Raw genomic sequence first — 16,157 nt, forward strand, 5'->3', positions numbered from 1 at the left:
TTATTTTCACACACTGACAAAACAAGAGAAAACGCGCTGTCCTTTATTATTTCTGCGACCTTACCTTTAACATATTGCTGCTTGTTTGGACACGTAATAAACAAACATTATCAATGTCAATTTTATTTCCCTGGTGAATGTATGAAGAACACTTTGTTCTTGTATACTTCAGTTCAAAGTTCAGTTTACAGTGGTTTAAATGAGCTATTTATTGGCCTATTTCTTCAGAAGATATTATCTGAACTGAAAAACATCCCCAAATGTCATCTGAAAGTTTAGGATTTTAAGGTGGAAAATATAAGGCAGGCAGTGGAATCTGGACAACTGGTTGTAAAGGTGCCTTTAAAAAAAGCATCTACCTACAGTAGGCACATGACAAAATCCAGTTTATGCCTTCGACTTCCCAACAGTTTAGATGAAAATACAAAATATTGTTTGTTCATTTAACATTGACTGAATAGCTTTTTTAATTTAACCTATACATACCTGTACGGGTGCTTTCAAATGTGATTATAGGTGCTCAGTTTGTCAAAGACCAAGTAAAATTTATAGGACACCCAATGAGGCCAATTAAAAGAAGTCTTAAACAATATTTGTAAAATATTACCATACATTTTTATGGTAAATAATTTATTATGGTAAATTAATAATTTTCCAAAACATAAAGTGATGAACATTAAAAGAAATATTGTTTGTTTGACAATGAGGATGATGGTGAGGTCCAACACATGTTTCTCCTGGTACAGTAGTGGCAACATGCATATTTATAGGTACATTGTTACAGTAAACACTTGCATAACAAACTCGTAGAGCTGTCATGCAATTTACAGACAAAAAAACGTGAGACTTGTTGCTTGGCAACTGATGATCCTGAGAATACAGTGTTACCAAAGAAAAGGAAACACCAGTTTTGCAAGGTTCTTGGATGCGATTCCTGTCGTGCTTCAGCTTCGTTCTGCTATTTCTGAATCTTGGCCGCTCTCACTGACGATCATCTCACGATTTACCTCTTACTCTCGAAGACAGAGGGTTCCTTGACATTATTGCTACGTCATTCACTTTATCACATAATAATTCACACCTAATCAGACAAGCAGAATCAAATGTAGGACCTAAATATTTTTCCTTAATACTTTGTTGATGGTTCCATTATTACCATCACACCTATTAATTAATTACCAGCAAGGTCTTGTTGGACAGTTTTTCAATATACGTTTATTCAAGACGAGCTCCTCTTGCTCCGGTAGCTGCCACGTGACACACCTCCACATCAGCACCCAGCTTTTGCAGCTCGTCCAGCCAGATCTGTTGCTTCTGGGACAGCCGGTCATTAGGCCCCTTCACCTCCACCAGCTTCAATGAGACATCGCATATTAGTGCTCATACAGTATAAGACTTGTAAGTAAGCTTGAAACCTTTAAATACGACACAGTGCCTGAATCCATAAAAAATGAAAATATATCATTAAAACAGCTAGATCCTGGTGTGATCTCACCTTGTAGGTGTTGTTTGAGGTGTTCCACACCACAAGATCAGGCAGACCTGCACGACAGTGTCTGAAGTCTTTTGACATTCGGGCTATTACTCCTCCTAAGAAGGCTCCACCCATGCATGACACAAGAGACTGCAGAAAGTAATTAGAAATATAAGTAGTTATTTTTGTACCATGTTAGTGAAGTAATAAGAAAAAAATCTAATTCCTGTCATTGTCATGTTTTTGCACATTTACATATAAATAACAGATAACAACTACACAACACACTACTTAACAGAACATATATATATATATAATATTATAAACCAATCTAATACCTTTGCCTGTTGAAGGGACGTGAAAAGTTCCCAGTTTACCAGTGAGCACACTCTACCCTCCTGAGAGGCCCATACATCCTCCATCAAACTATGTAGTGTTTCCACAGATGCATCACTAAGTAACTGAACACGAGACTCAATCGCCTCTTTTCTGTTCTCATAGAAGCAGTCAGTGTAAAAGTCCAGAGGACATGTCTGTCAGGGAAAACAAGCAAAATGTTTTAGTTCTTGGATGGATGGATTAACCTAACATGCCTTGCACAGAATGGACTTTACCTGATATGGATTTCGAAAAACATCAGGGATACTCTCCATAAAAATGATGTCCCAGAGTAAAAGAGCAAACAGTGTAGAGAATGTCGATCCCTCGCCATGGATCCCTGTTGCATTAATAGTCATAATATGTTGTAAATGTGTGTAGTATGTGTAAATATACAATGTATTTAATTGGAGATAAAAAGGGGATGTTCACCTTGGTCAAAACCTTGTTGTCGGTAATGTGCTAAAGACAGTTCTTCCACAGAGCATATTACTGTAGACTGTGCACCCTCCTTCCCCGTTCCACTGGCTGGTAAAAGAAACCGTGATTTTCCCATTCCTCCCTCATGAGGAAACAGCTGTCCTCGTATTGTCACCTACAGAACAAAGTGCATAAAACATGACAGTAATAGTCAAAACAGTCTTTTACTACGCCCAACAATTAGAACAAATACAGCATGCTTTTCTTTGGCATTGTGCAAAACCAACATGTTTTACATCCTGGATGTGAAAACTGGGCAAGTCTTTGAGACGAGGACGATACTTCTTGAAGCTGGCAGACTCCTTCATCCTAACAGCTCTCTGATACAGAGAGAGTTTGTGCCCAGTTCGAACCAGAGTGTCTGACAGCCCATCTCTGATTGCGCAGATAGCCTAGGAGAAATAGGCAAAGACCACAGTCCAACAGATAAAACATCTATAACTGAGCACAGTTTTGTTATAAAACAATATAAGAGCAAGAGTATTAGTGCTTACTTGCTCAGGTTTTTTGAGGTGCTGGTGAAGGTTTAATGCCAGTCGGTCCCACCATCTGCCTCGACTGTCAGGACAGTAAACAGACTGCGACAGCAATGACTGCAGTTCCCCGACTGCTTCCTGGAACACAAAAGTAGAAACGTGACATCTTTATTCATTGCATTTACATTTTTAAAAACTAAAATTCTTGTGAGACTGTGTATAGGTTAAACCAAAAAACCTCATATTGACGTAGTCTCTGTAAGATCTCCACCCCTCTGGATAGGATACGAGTGTAAGCCCATCCTGTAGTAAAGCTGCGCAGGAACACAGGCAGCGCCTCCTGGTGACTATTCAGAACAAAGTACACATTAAACAGGAAGCTGTACATTGAAAACTAAAATAATAGGACAATGTGCTAATCACCTGAGGTCAAGGTCTTTCTTCAACTCTTGCCAGGTACTTTTGGCAGCAGTGTAAAGCTCCAGAGCATCTTCCCACTGACCTGCTTGCATAGCTGAGATTAACTCTTGCAGAGCTCGCATGGATGCTTCATATCTGATGGGATGGATAGGAATAATACTAATAAGAATTTTGTCAGCACAGTATGATACAGAAGAAGAAAAAAATACAACACCAAGTAAAAATACAGAAACAGATCAGTGAGACTGGGTTGAGTTGGCACAGAATAACACTAAACAGTGATCAGTGTACATATATGTACATATTGCACAGTTTTGCATAAATATTGCACCAAGCGAATGTCTATATTACTACTGATGCAGTGGGTGGTTTATCAGTTTTGGAAGGTGGTTAACATTGTTAACATTGTTTATTGTACAGTCTGATCGCAGCAGGTAGGAAAGATCTACGATAACTCTCATTCACACAGCCAGGGATGAAGTCATATACATTGTTTCTACACATTCTGCTTATATAACTCTAAACCTTATAACAAAGGAACTACAAATGAATCACCTGATCAAGTCCTCTCTGTCCTGGAACACCTTGGCCACACGGTTCACTGTGTAGTTTGGAAAGGCAAGACGTCCAGAGTTGACTAGCAGGATGGTATAAAGCTGGCTCTGCCCACCAGCAGCCATCTCCTCCTCATCCATGGTGTCCGTAAGAGAAAACAGCAAAAGGATGCGCGAAAAAACCACCCGAGGACCACGACACAGACGGACACAGGACCCTGCTAGCTGCTTTGCCCTTTAAGGTTACAGAGGACATGGGTGAAATCAATGTTGCAAAACTAATACAGTGAATCAGCACAATATATTTACTCAATGCTACCTTTTTAGGATGACAGTCCTAATGTTATTTTGACCAGGGGTCAGAGAGAACAGGGACTTTTGCCTGCTAAGACGAAGGAGCCCATCCACCAGCTGCTGTTTCTGAGTCCCAGAATTTCCCAAATGGAAGGTCTTGGCCAGAGCTTTAAGATCAGGAGCAGGCAGAAGATCCAGAGCCTCCTCTAGGTCCTCGAGATCATTCTCTTGAAGATGCACAATCAGCATAGAGTAGGTGGCCTTTAGCATGTAAAAACTAAACAATGTACAGTATGTTTGAAATGATGTAATAGCAAGCACACTGAAGAGCCAGTGATGCTTGTTAGATTTATTATTGCAAAGCAGTCTAAAATAACCTATTTATAAATATGTCAATATTAGATTTTCAATAAAAAACAGTTAACCATCTCTAACCTGTCTGTAGAAAGCCGCTCTGAACCAGCTCCAGAGCAACAGGCCCTAGATCAGCGCAGATCTCTTCATAGTCCAGTTTGTTTACCTGAAGCCACTTCAGCTTCCTCTGAAAGAGCCTCACATACAGTTTCTGCCCTAAGACTGAGAGGGAAAACAAAGAAGACACAATAAATTAGGCCTGGCTTCATTAGCACGTTTGTGGCAAAGAACTGAGTGATGCTGCAGCATACCTGACAGCTTCTCAAATGCATGTACAAGGGACATGTCATCCTGGTTGAACAGAGCTTTATCATCCTCATTGTCAAGCACAGCCTGTAAAACGGTCCGAAAATTCTGCAGGTAATAAGGAAGCCGTGGGGTGTGAGAGGTTCTGACAGGCTGACTGCTGGTGGCTTGCTCAGCATCCGGCCCTGGAAGCGACTCGCTCTTCATGACTGTAGCACTTTTCTCACATACCTCCTCTGCACTCACGGGGACATCACAAGGACTAGAAGCAACCCCAGTTTTATGCTGGTCTGAATCACTTGTCTCTGCTGTACTATCAGTAGACTGCAAGCCTTCTGGTTCTCTTCTGGTTTCATCACACTTTGCTTTCTTTCTGACAGATATTTTCCAAGCAAAAGTAGTTTCCTTTTTCCGTTTTGCAAGTTTGGAGGACGACGAGGGCCTCGGGTTACTTGCATTTTGGGTTGAGTCTGATTTAGACATTTTGTGCTCTAGATTAGGTTCTTTTTGTGCAGTGGTTGCTGGCATTTCCCCTCTGGCTGTTGTCAAATCAATAACAGTCACACACTCTTTGGTGTCTTGTGAACTCTGAATCAGAACATTTTCTTTCTGTGAGCTGCTCAGTGTGTCCGGAGGATCTCCCTCCATGTCAGCATATACTGGTGCTGGCTTATCATTTAACAGTGTCGTCTCCGGTACCTTACGACATCTTTTTGACAACTTGGAGGAGAGGCTGCCCAGGTCAATCGTCCTGACCACAGTCTTACTTTTTATCTCCTGCTGTTCCTGCAGAAAGTTGTTCTTTTCGAAATAAGGGCTGGTCTTAGTTGCATTAACCTCTGCTTCTTTATTTCGATCCAGCTCTGGGGACTTTGGAGAACTCCTTCCAGGTGACAGCTGGACAGCTGGACTTGCTGAGGCGGCACTGCTGTCTTCTCTCTCAAAGTTCTGACATTGCAGATCGATGTGCTCATTGATCCTGAATCTCGGTACCAACTGACCACACAGGGGGCAGGCCAGCTTAGATGGAGGCTGGCTGCTGAAGAACGAGGTGATTGGAGATGGGTTGGCAACACTGGCAGAAGTCCCAGCTGTGACATCACCCTTCTTCTTCCGCTTGGACAATGATACACTTCGCCTGAGTTTGTCTTTGTTGGCTCTTTGGCTCATGATGCAGAAACGTAGCGCTGTCGGTATACGAAAAGGTTGTCCTGAGCTCCGGCTAGCTGCATGCTCTCAGGTGAACAATCACCTCTGTTTAGTTAATTTACCGAGAGGAGCAGTCACATATTTGTTCGTTTTTGTTTTCTACACGTACAACATAAAAACACTGGCATAAATGCGGGGGTTCCAGCCATAACCTATCGCGCCGGTAGTAGCTTTATTTGGTTCAAGGCGCCGCGGCGTAATAACAATCCCGCTTCTCAGACTTAACCAGCAGAGCACAGAGCATCATTAAGGCTAAAATAATCGAACCCAGCCTCCTCGATATTTTTCATCTTCGAACGCAGACGGTAAATTTACAAACATCAGAGATTCCGTGTATATTTTTATGCGTGTGTAAAAATACAGTTTTTTTTAATATTTAAAATACAACTAAAATATGTATTACCCGTATAATGACATTATATATTCTAAATTGCTGCTCAATTTCAATATATCGTTTAAGATATTGATGCATCACTCCAGCTGATGTGTTTTGATAGGCAAGGAAATAAAACCATATTTATGTTTATAGTTTTTTATTTTTTAGTCAGTTTTATGTTGGGGGCCAGCAGAGCAGATAATGGGGGGCGTATTTTCTACACAGGTTCCTGGGCTGCTGTGCGGCTTTTATTCAAAAATCACCATTCCTGAGAGCAATCTGACCTGATCGGGCATTTTCACAAGCAGACCGATCGACAAGACTCATGTTGGTAAGTGCTTTACGCGATCGTACATGTATGCTGCATACGTAAATGAACAGTGAAGCAAATAGGCCCGCCTGGCTCGCGATGGCTGAAGACAAAGCTGGACACGGTCCTGTGCTACAAAATCAGCCCCTGAGCTGGTTGTCAGCATGGTGCAGTCTCGATGCTTCAGATGAAGGTCGATAGCAGCAGCAGCGGCGGTAGAAAGATGCTTTCAGATGGCGAAAGCAGCAGCATGTACGTGGAGGGAGTCAGCTGCTTCTCGGTTAAAGCGCATTAAAACCATATAAGCAGTTGTATTATATTACTGTACGACGTTCGGGCAGACGGGGAACCGAAGCATCCACAACCACCAGCCCTGCAGCTGCGGTAAAAGTTCAGCGCACCAGGTTTATAAAATAGCCCCACAAATACGCCAAGGGCAGGGCAGTACGCGAGACGCCGAGGACTTCACATCAATTAAGGACGACGCCTATTGTTTATTTTATCAGTTCAGCACCATGGAGAGGTCATGACTGTGCCCGTGTCTTGTGTAAATTATCTTATGTCATACGTGGATATTGTTGGTCTGATATAATCTCAACAGCTCCACCAACACTAGAGGTTTATTGTGCTTAGTGTTTTGAGCAGCTTGAGCCCAAATATCACGTATTGTGTTTATCTAATCAGTCTCAAGCTGGTGTGTTTCATGTTTAGATGAGGGTGCTGCTGATGACATGTTTGGACTGGGCGGGTATCAAACCACTGGGCTCCGTGAGATAGGTCTAATGCATTCGGTGCTAATCGAGTGATTATTGCCAGATTAGGATAACCATTATCACATTTCAGGGAGTAATCGGCTTTTCTGTTATTTCAAATCATGGCAGAAATGTAAAATGGTTTTGTTGGAACGTGGGAATCCACGAGGTCAAAGAAAATAGCCCAAATCGGCGTATGGGCTTTTTTTTTACTGATAATGTTAATGTTCTTGTTTGTTTGTGGCCCTGTAGGACTGCATCCAGCTCATTTTCATGATACCTTATTTTGCAGATATCCTCAATCAGTCATTACAGCATTACATTACATTAACATTCCAGCAAATGCAGCACTGCACTGTCTTGGTCTTTGTACTGTTTAACATTATTTGTAAAACTGTTGCAGTATGTGTTCACCTGCCATCCATGGGATGCTGGGTTAGGTTGCGTTAAGGTGTTAGAAGGATGATGTACTACTCGACAAACCATTTCGTCCCGGGACACAAGTCCTGGGTCAAATCTGTATGTTTTTTTAGGGATGAGCGTAGGTGAACCTGTTTTAAGAGATAAAGAGACCACATGCTGCCGGCCTGACTCTCTTCATGCAAGTTACTACAGGTTTCTTCTTCTGCACAATATCAAGACCAAATTAGGGAAGACATCGCAAAGGAAGATGACAGATAGCAAACCACATCAGCAGTCACAGCAGCAAGGCGTAGGGAAAAGAGATAGTGGATGTGGTTACTAGATGGCACAGAATTAATGGATAAAAACACTGTGGTGGCTGTTGTTCTTGGAACAAGAAATAGTTTCTGTGTCTGTTCAGCGTGTGAAACAAAGACATTTACTGTGCTGTTTGTGTAAGTGTGAGAAACAGAGTTGGACCATATGTTATTTAAATCTGTTACAGAGTACATGACAGATGCTCAGGGACTGTGTTGTTGCTGCAACTGAAGAAGCAAAGAGACTTTTTCTAGCCAAAACAAAATCTTAATGTCTCACTATCACAGTCTTCAGTCTATTATACAAATATATTTACAGGTGTTTTAAAAAATATCGTATCTGAAGTGACCCTAATGAAAATATCTCCAATATCTACTTTGTGTTCATCCTCACAGGGATAGGAGTTCTAGGCTTTTGGGCCAGTTATGGCTCATGGACAGAGGCCAGGAACCATTACCCAAATATTAGCCTCCAGTCCTTCCCAGTGCCCCAGTCCAGCAACCACAAACCTGAGCCAAGAGCAGCTCGAGACACCTGGACGACCACCCAGCAGCGTGAAGGATGGTAGCGATGACTAGCTGACTGCTCCTGCTTCTGCAAACCACCATTACATGAGTTGTGAGCCTAGTCCTGAGGACATGGAGGACACCTGCTCTGATTACGATAACGTGGGCTCTGATGTCGAGCAGGATTATAATGAGGTGCTGCACTTGAACAGAGAGGGTGTGGTGGATGTGAGCTACTATAAGCAGTACTGTCCTAAGGATGGTGGATACATTAAACATGTAGTAGGTGATAATATTAATGATAACGGCAGCACTGCTGACCACTTCACGTCTAGATCTCATCATAGCACAGACATATGTAAGGGATCACAGTCTGACATTAAGCCTCACCGGATGGGGCAGCGCTGTAGGCCTCATTGTGCTCCAGCTGCTGGGGACGGAGCAGAGAGGAAAGTGGAAAAGGGCCTCGAAAACCGATTCTTCTTTAGTGATGGTGATGAGCTGGAAGAAGTGCTTGATGGGGCGAAATTTATAGAGGATTTAGAGGAGGCGGACAAGAGACCAGCTAGCCTTCATCAGGGCAACGGGAATGACAGAATTAGAAAAGGAGGCGATGAAAGGGAGAGAGAAGACGAGACTCGAGGCACAAGAAACCAGAATATGCAAGGATCCAGTAAAAAGTGCGACTCTGCGTTTGTGGGCTCAAAGGTGAGGGAGAAGCAGGCGAAGGGGCGAGGGAGGAGGCAGACGGGAGCGGACACGGCGCATGTTGTTTCCGGGATCAAAGGATGCGCAACCACCAGCGCCGACCAGCGGCCGAAGGCTTCGTCAAAGGACTGCAGAAGGACCGCGGTCCGGTCCAAAGCTCGATCTGGTGCCAGCAAGCAGCACCCCCCTCCCCCGCCCCGCCACTCCCATCAGCCCCCTGCCGACCCCCAGGGTCCTCAGCCTCATAGAGAGAGCCCTCCTGTTCCCCGAAGGCCTAGTCCGTCCCCCGCTAACCGCCTGGACGATGAACCCAGCGCCATCAAACCACCCCAACAACAGAGCGAGTCCATAGAGGAGCCCAAGCAGGTAACCGTTAAAACGGGGCAGTCTGTCGCATCCCGTCCCCCCGTGGCTCGCGTTTGTTAACACTCACTTCCAAACTACCATCACTGTGTCCCTGGGTGCATGAAATACAATTTTAATTACATCATTGGCCACAAATAGCCCTGCTGGGTGTCCTTGTGGGATTGCCGTTCATGCAGGACGACAACGGGCGTTTAAAACGGGACTCGCCTGTTGAAGCAGATGTTTGTGTACAGCAGAGCGAGAAGCTGAGCGCAGAGGAGGCGCCAGAGGAGCTGGGGAGGCCTGAATGCCCCGAGGCTGCCCCTCTGGAGGAGAGCAACACCCCCCAGGTGAGGCTTTATTACTTTGATTATGCGTTGCTACTGTGGTTCATATGTGTGCTTCAGTATTATTACTATACAGTCAAACTAACATCTTACCTTATTTTGAAGAAAACACAGGAAGCTGCTTCTTTCCCCAGCTTTGAAGATGGTAAGTATTCCACCTGTAACAGTTTGCGTACTTCAAGTAATAAATACTGCATTATTAAGTGCATTATTAAGCATTTCACAGGTTTCCAATAATATTTTTTTTTGTCACAGTCCCAGGTCCCTGTGAGCCAGAGGACCTGATTGATGGCATCATCTTTGCTGCTAACTATCTTGGCTGCACTCAGGTGCTGTCTGATAAGAATCCATCCAAGTCTGTCCGCATGTCGCAGGCCCACGAAGCTGTCAGTCACATCAAGGTAACAAATACAGGATGAAAACATTTGACCCGTGCACCATTTTCCTTTTAAAGCTTCGAATATCAAACCTCAGGCATTTCTTTACACATTTATTCATCCTTTTACCACACGATGGCGCTGTTTTGTGTCTTTTGCTCACCTCGCTGTGACAAGTTCTGAAGCTGAGCTGTGAGCTGAAAGTTTCAAAGTACAAAAACATGAGATGTCTTGATTTCTTTTAAGGGCCAAGAGGAAGACTCTCAGATGATGACAGAAGTGGACCTGTTCATCTCCACCAAAGCAGTCAAAGTGCTGAATGCTGACACACAGGTCGGTAACTAGACCTCAGTGAGATGAATCTATTCTTAGACTTAATGAGCGGTGACTCTCATTGTTTCTGCTCCACGCAGGAGACAATGATGGACAGCGCCTTGCGTACTATCTCCTATATTGCTGACATTGGCAGCATTGTGGTTCTGATGGCACGAAGGCGCATGTCTCAGGCTTCGTCCGAGGATTTCACAGAATCCCCGGACTCCGCCAGCGATGGGAAGAGTCAGTACCAGATGATCTGCTACGTCTTTGAGTCAGAGGATGTAAGTGCCTGCTGCTTAACTAAGACTATGGGGTTTAAACTTCAGTTTTATTATCATTAGACTTTCTTTCTGTGGTCACTTAAATCGCTGTGATCTTTCTCACCTCCTTGCTGTTGTCAACTTGGGTAGTCTTTCTGCTGAGTAGTTTTCCCCAAACGCTCCCCTTCCCTTAGGCGCAGCTCATCGCACAGTCTATAGGTCAGGCTTTCAGCGTGGCCTACAGAGAATTCCTGCGAGCCAACGGCATCAACCCGACCGACCTGAGCCAGAAACAATACAGTGACATCATCAACTCACAGGAAATGTACCACGATGACCTCGTGCATTTCTCAAACTCAGACAACTGTAAAGAGGTGAGACGTTCTTTTATTTGGCTGCAGGTGAAGCGTGGAGAATGACGGATGGGTCCCTCTTTGTGTTTGTGTGTGTGTGTGTGTGTGTGTGTCTGCAGAATCTTATAAGTCTCTTAAACTTTGGCATGTGCTTGATGAGGATGAGGACACGCTCCCCTTGTGTTCCAGCTGTACGTGGAGAAACAGAAGGGCGAGAGCCTCGGCGTGGTGATCGTGGAGTCCGGTTGGGGCTCCATTCTGCCCACAGTCATTCTGGCCAGTATGCTGAACAGCGGCCCAGCAGCTCGCTCTGGGAAGCTCAGTGTTGGCGACCAGATCATGTCCATTAATGACACCAGCCTTGTGGGGCTTCCACTGGCCACCTGTCAGGGCATCATCAAGGTACTGACCCCTCCGAGGCTTTGTTTTCAGCGAAATAAATGCTGTGATATAAATTGCTGTGTTTTCGGACTTGCTGCAGGGTTTGAAGAATCAGGTGAAGGTGAAACTGAGCATCGTCAGCTGCCCCCCCGTCACCACTGTACTCATCAAGAGACCGGATCTCAAGTTCCAGCTCGGCTTCAGCGTCCAGAACGGCATTGTGAGTAACCGCTGCCGGCAGATTGAGTGTTTGGCGTCGGAGCTGCTGTTAAGGAACCGCCATACGTGACGTGTCCTTTCCCACGAGCCCAGATCTGCAGTCTGATGCGGGGCGGCATCGCAGAGCGAGGCGGCGTTCGCGTCGGACACAGAATCATTGAGATCAACGGGCAGAGCGTCGTTGCTATGGCGCACGAGAAGATCGTCCAAACCCTGTCTGTCTCTGTGGGTGAGGTAAGAGCTCATCATGCCACAAGACGGCAATTTAGTGCACCGCACGGTCGCTGAACCTCACAGCTCCTTTAAAGCTGCATGCGGATTACATCAGCCCGAGAAACCCCAGATTATTGCATACATGCCTCACGTCAGCGTGCATTTACCCAATAAATAAAACCATAATAAGCCCTGGGTGAAAAGAACACAATTATATAGTTGAATCCTAAACTGAGCCAAGTAGTGCATAGTGCAGCAGAGGAGGATGAAGGGGTCATTATAAATAAATATAAAGCACATTTCCTCATGTGTAGATCTTTAATTGAAATTACACATTCACATAAACAGCCCAAGGTCTCGTCAGACTCTGTCGTGGCACAGAGCAAAAATCCGGCCTGGATTCGACTAGGGCAGCGCCTCTATGAACGGCCTTTTTGAGATGACTCCTCTCGTCCCTGTGCCAGATCAACATGAAGACGATGCCCGCTGTGATGTTCCGGCTGCTGACGGGTCAGGAGACGCCTGTCTACATATAGAGGCCCCGCGCGGATCGGCCCGCCGGAGTCCTGTGTGTCTGGATGTGTGAGAACGAGGGTGGGGCGATGGACGGGTGGCTCCGTGGGACGAGGACAGTTTATTTTTCTATCATTTTATTTTCCAGCCTCTTGTTGCAGTGGTACGAAGAACATCCAGTTCTCATTTTCAGGTTTTATCTTGAATCGTCATAAAGGCCTTACAGTACGATGTGAACTGTCATGTCTGTAGTACTGTACGTGTTTCTGGTGTTGAAGAGAAGTAGCTTTAAGGTCATGATTATTTTCTTATGAAGAGATAAATTAGGACATTTATTTTTTATTTAGTCATTTTTATAAGGTGTATGGACTTTAAATGTACTTCTACTGTAAATACTTTGGACTACTCAAGGACTTGATGGGAAAGGCCATATTACTCCTACAGTATATGCATGTTACTATGAAGAATTACTGTCCAGGGATTCATCTTCAATCTGACCTGATAATCTATAACAGTTAAGTATAACAAGGAATAATATTAATATGCTGTACAAAGGCAATGAACTAAGTGTATGATGGTGACACCGAGGGCTGTTCGTTACCTTTATTGGAGCGTATTGCGTAAGAATGTATGTAAATATACATTAGAGTGAATGTGATGTGAAAACACGCTGAGAAACACGCTACTGCAGAACAACGCGTCTGCTGTTGTTTTTATTTTTAAAGTGCAAAACGTGTTACAGATGAAAAAGAGAGAGAAGCATTTGACTGGATTGAAGATGAATCAGTAATAATTTTTATTCTTTCATTTGCTACAGTTTATGGACAAAAGGACAAAAGGTTGAACAATGACAGATCTCGTAAACATCCTGATCAGAGTATATACACATTGTATGGATCCCATACGACTTCACATATTGCATTTACAACTACTGCAACGTGACTTAACACAGGCTCACATCACCAGAGAAGTAAAACACCCCATATGTAACATGTTATACAAAAATATGTTCAAGTAGTGGCTGGAAAACCCCTGGGAGGAACCTGGACGCTTCAGATATCGACCTGAAACACAGAACAACAACGGTCACTGCAACTTTTCATTTTACTGAAATCTCACATCCAGTTTTAGGCCTCGCAGCAACTTACCGATAGTCTTTTCGATGCCAATGGTGAAACCGTCACACCTTCCAGGAAAACCGTGTTCAGGTAGCCCTTTTCGCTAGGACCGTCCTCCTCTTCGCAGCCGTCGACGCCGACGCTGAACGCCGCCTTCATCTTCTCTGGTATCAAGAACTCGAACATCACCACCAAACCTCCGATGACGGTGCACAGCACACCTGGAAGCGGGTTTGATTAGAGAAGGGCCACGAGGAGAGGAAGGGGGGGGGGGGGGGGCGAGGCGGCTTCGCCTCCTCACCTGTGGCCAGAGCCAGCCAGAAGGAGTGGCTGTAGGTGGTCACCAGCGCGTCCGCGCCGACGGAGAGAACGCACTGCGGCGCGTTCATGATGGTGGAGAAGGAGGCCATGGAGAAGAAGATGAACGCCGCCGTGGCCAGAGCCATGTAGCCGGCGTACAGTATGACCGGCATGGAGAACAGGATGTTGGCCAGTGCCCAGCAGCAGAACGCGGTCCTGCAGAAAGTGGCAAAACATTTAGGTTCTGCACCGGCGACCAGCGGGAGTTCACGGCGCGGTGACGGAAGTGACGCGTGGCTACCAGAGGGTGGCGGAGGCGTAACGTCCGGAGTATCTGTACTGGAAGATGAGGCCACACGGGCTGCTCAGGGTGAACTTCTCAGCGATGTAGAGGATGGGGTTGGGGAGGCCTCGCTCCAGAGCTTCCTCGTACTCGTGCTGCATGGAGCCGTCCCAGCTGAACATCTCATTGTAGTTGATGATCTCATCGTACTGGACGACAGGATTCCCTAGGAGGGAAAACGCGGGGCGTCAGGCACGAGCGACAAAGCGGCGGCGGTTTATAAAGAACTCACACTGAACATGAGCCGTGTGCTAGATCTGCAGACACAGCAAGCCAAGTCACCAGAAACCAAAAACCACAAGCGTTCAATCAGACGGCCTCCTCTGCTCTGATACTCGCAGCTCCCATGAAACGCGCAAACAGAAACCAGGTCACGCGGACCCAGACATTCCTGGATTCTGGTGGCGCGGAAACGTTCCGTCCAGAAGGACTAGCGAGTGACGGGAAGACAGGCGGCAGCAGGAAGCAGCCGGAATGAATGAGGTGAGGCTGAGCTGCTGTTGAGCAACCGGAGGAGTGTGGTCACCGTTACCTACAGTCGACGTGACAAACCCAGCGATTTGGAAGCACCCGATCCTCCACCAGCTTCACCTCCACACAAATCATCTGCGTTGGAGCTGCTCCAGCGGCTCTGCTCACCTTTCAGCGTGATGTTGATGCCGTACAGTCCCACGTGCAGGCCGACCTCAGCGTTGACTACTATGTTGCTGAAGGACTTATAGGTGGCGTTGGTGGACACGCTGCCCTCGGCCCAGCTGCTCGTGAAGTTGAGCGCTGCGGAGGAGAGGATGTGGAGTTTTGCCAAAATTGCGCTTTGTGCTTTATTGGATAACTGCATAATGATGAATAAAGGAGAACTCACCCACTATCACTGCACCGATGAACAGGCTGATAGCTATTCTAAACATCCAGAACAGCCTCTGTCAAAGAGGAAAAAAGGGTGAGGACTGTTGAATTAAGCCTGCTGTGTTCATGCTGCATCCCGCTGAGAAGTGAGGGAGACACCGCGCCGCAGGCTCCGTGACGCGTCTGCAGTGAGCAGCGCTTCAGCCGGCGGCTCGCACTCACCGACTTCCCCCGTATGCCTGGAAGGATGACAAAGAGGCTGAACGCCAGCACAAGGAAGACCAGGATGACGGTGAGCAGGCTGCCACTGAAGATGAAGGGGGTCCTTTGTAGAGGGTAGAATGGGTAAATGTCATCGTAGAAAGTCATCTCGGCTCCTGATCTCGCGGCCGCGGCAGAGACTAGACAGCGCAACAGAGACGACAGTGTTAGCGAGGGGTTCTCGGTTTCCTCCAGATGCAGAGATAGCAGCCGTTCAGCAGATAAGGGACGAGGCATTATTACTATGAAACAATGCACTTAATTAAATGCAACGTGTGCATCTAATATGGCCTGGAACTGCCCATGGTCACTGTAAAGTAATGAATAAAAGGCTCTAATGCACAAATGGATTCAGTGCTAAACACTTCAGACTGTGTAGTGTAAAATAATAACAATAGGAACTCCCTACTTTGTTTCAAAGGTATTAATGATGACTGAAAATGTTTCAACAAGCTTAAAGTGACTCAGTAAAACAAAAAAATGATCATGGAAAGTTCCTTACCTTAAATGTGTGAGGAGGACTGAACACAAAGAAGTGTGAATGTGGCGTGAATCCTGAGGGGACTTCTTTTATACTGGACCGCGGCACCTGTGTGTCACCGAGGAGGAGGATGGATTGACTGGAATGCTGCAGAGGTGTGATCCA

At 45.6% G+C, this 16,157-nt stretch overlaps 3 protein-coding genes across 5 annotated transcripts; 1 reads left to right on the top strand and 2 right to left on the bottom strand.

Moving 5' to 3' along the window:
* Positions 1–68: 68 nt before the first annotated feature.
* On the bottom strand, positions 69–6,178 carry fan1 (FANCD2 and FANCI associated nuclease 1). 3 transcript variants are annotated; one of them, XM_029153871.3, is made up of 14 exons: positions 4,742–6,177; positions 4,512–4,652; positions 4,102–4,303; positions 3,784–4,017; positions 3,232–3,363; positions 3,047–3,155; positions 2,827–2,946; positions 2,560–2,724; positions 2,285–2,447; positions 2,089–2,192; positions 1,813–2,007; positions 1,496–1,624; positions 1,180–1,353; positions 69–1,081 (listed from the first exon to the last, which is right to left on the bottom strand). In XM_029153871.3, the coding sequence occupies exons 1-13, from the start codon at positions 5,904–5,906 to the stop codon at positions 1,216–1,218; spliced, it is 2,997 nt and encodes a 998-aa protein (XP_029009704.1). In that variant the 5' UTR covers positions 5,907–6,177; the 3' UTR covers positions 69–1,081; positions 1,180–1,215. The 3 variants fall into 3 exon arrangements, with proteins under 3 accessions (XP_029009704.1, XP_029009706.1, XP_029009703.1); XM_029153873.3 differs by having other exon boundaries at positions 69–1,353; positions 2,569–2,724; positions 4,742–6,178; XM_029153870.3 differs by having other exon boundaries at positions 69–1,353.
* A 206-nt stretch (positions 6,179–6,384) lies between these two features.
* Positions 6,385–13,339, top strand: apba2a (amyloid beta (A4) precursor protein-binding, family A, member 2a). Its single transcript, XM_029153874.3, has 12 exons — positions 6,385–6,652; positions 8,499–9,683; positions 9,917–10,012; positions 10,115–10,154; positions 10,265–10,410; positions 10,633–10,719; positions 10,800–10,985; positions 11,159–11,338; positions 11,507–11,719; positions 11,799–11,918; positions 12,011–12,151; positions 12,595–13,339. Exons 2-12 carry the CDS (start codon positions 8,715–8,717, stop codon positions 12,664–12,666), a joined length of 2,250 nt encoding a protein of 749 aa, XP_029009707.1. The 5' UTR covers positions 6,385–6,652; positions 8,499–8,714; the 3' UTR covers positions 12,667–13,339.
* An 82-nt stretch (positions 13,340–13,421) lies between these two features.
* On the bottom strand, positions 13,422–16,151 carry duox2 (dual oxidase 2). Its single transcript, XM_029153876.3, has 8 exons — positions 16,014–16,151; positions 15,473–15,651; positions 15,267–15,324; positions 15,044–15,178; positions 14,363–14,570; positions 14,063–14,277; positions 13,792–13,982; positions 13,422–13,707 (listed from the first exon to the last, which is right to left on the bottom strand). Exons 2-8 carry the CDS (start codon positions 15,617–15,619, stop codon positions 13,696–13,698), a joined length of 966 nt encoding a protein of 321 aa, XP_029009709.1. The 5' UTR covers positions 15,620–15,651; positions 16,014–16,151; the 3' UTR covers positions 13,422–13,695.
* Positions 16,152–16,157: the final 6 nt, after the last annotated feature.

The sequence above is a fragment of the Betta splendens genome, chromosome 6 (genome assembly GCF_900634795.4).
Source record: "Betta splendens chromosome 6, fBetSpl5.4, whole genome shotgun sequence".
NCBI lineage: Eukaryota > Metazoa > Chordata > Actinopteri > Anabantiformes > Osphronemidae > Betta > Betta splendens.

Coding starts and splice junctions, on each gene's coding strand:
- duox2 (XM_029153876.3), bottom strand. CDS start 15,619: ATGACTTTCTACGATGACATTTACCCATTCTACCCTCTACAAAGGACC. Junction 15,325..15,472: donor CAGGCATACGGGGGAAGTCG/GTGAGTGCGAGC, acceptor CCTCTTTGACAG/AGGCTGTTCTGGATGTTTAG. Junction 14,278..14,362: donor TACGCCTCCGCCACCCTCTG/GTAGCCACGCGT, acceptor CACTTTCTGCAG/GACCGCGTTCTGCTGCTGGG.
- apba2a (XM_029153874.3), top strand. CDS start 8,715: ATGAGTTGTGAGCCTAGTCCTGAGGACATGGAGGACACCTGCTCTGAT. Junction 9,684..9,916: donor CCATAGAGGAGCCCAAGCAG/GTAACCGTTAAA, acceptor GTTTGTGTACAG/CAGAGCGAGAAGCTGAGCGC. Junction 10,155..10,264: donor TTTCCCCAGCTTTGAAGATG/GTAAGTATTCCA, acceptor TTTTTGTCACAG/TCCCAGGTCCCTGTGAGCCA.
- fan1 (XM_029153871.3), bottom strand. CDS start 5,906: ATGAGCCAAAGAGCCAACAAAGACAAACTCAGGCGAAGTGTATCATTG. Junction 4,018..4,101: donor AGGACTGTCATCCTAAAAAG/GTAGCATTGAGT, acceptor GTAACCTTAAAG/GGCAAAGCAGCTAGCAGGGT. Junction 2,448..2,559: donor ACATCCAGGATGTAAAACAT/GTTGGTTTTGCA, acceptor TTTGTTCTGTAG/GTGACAATACGAGGACAGCT.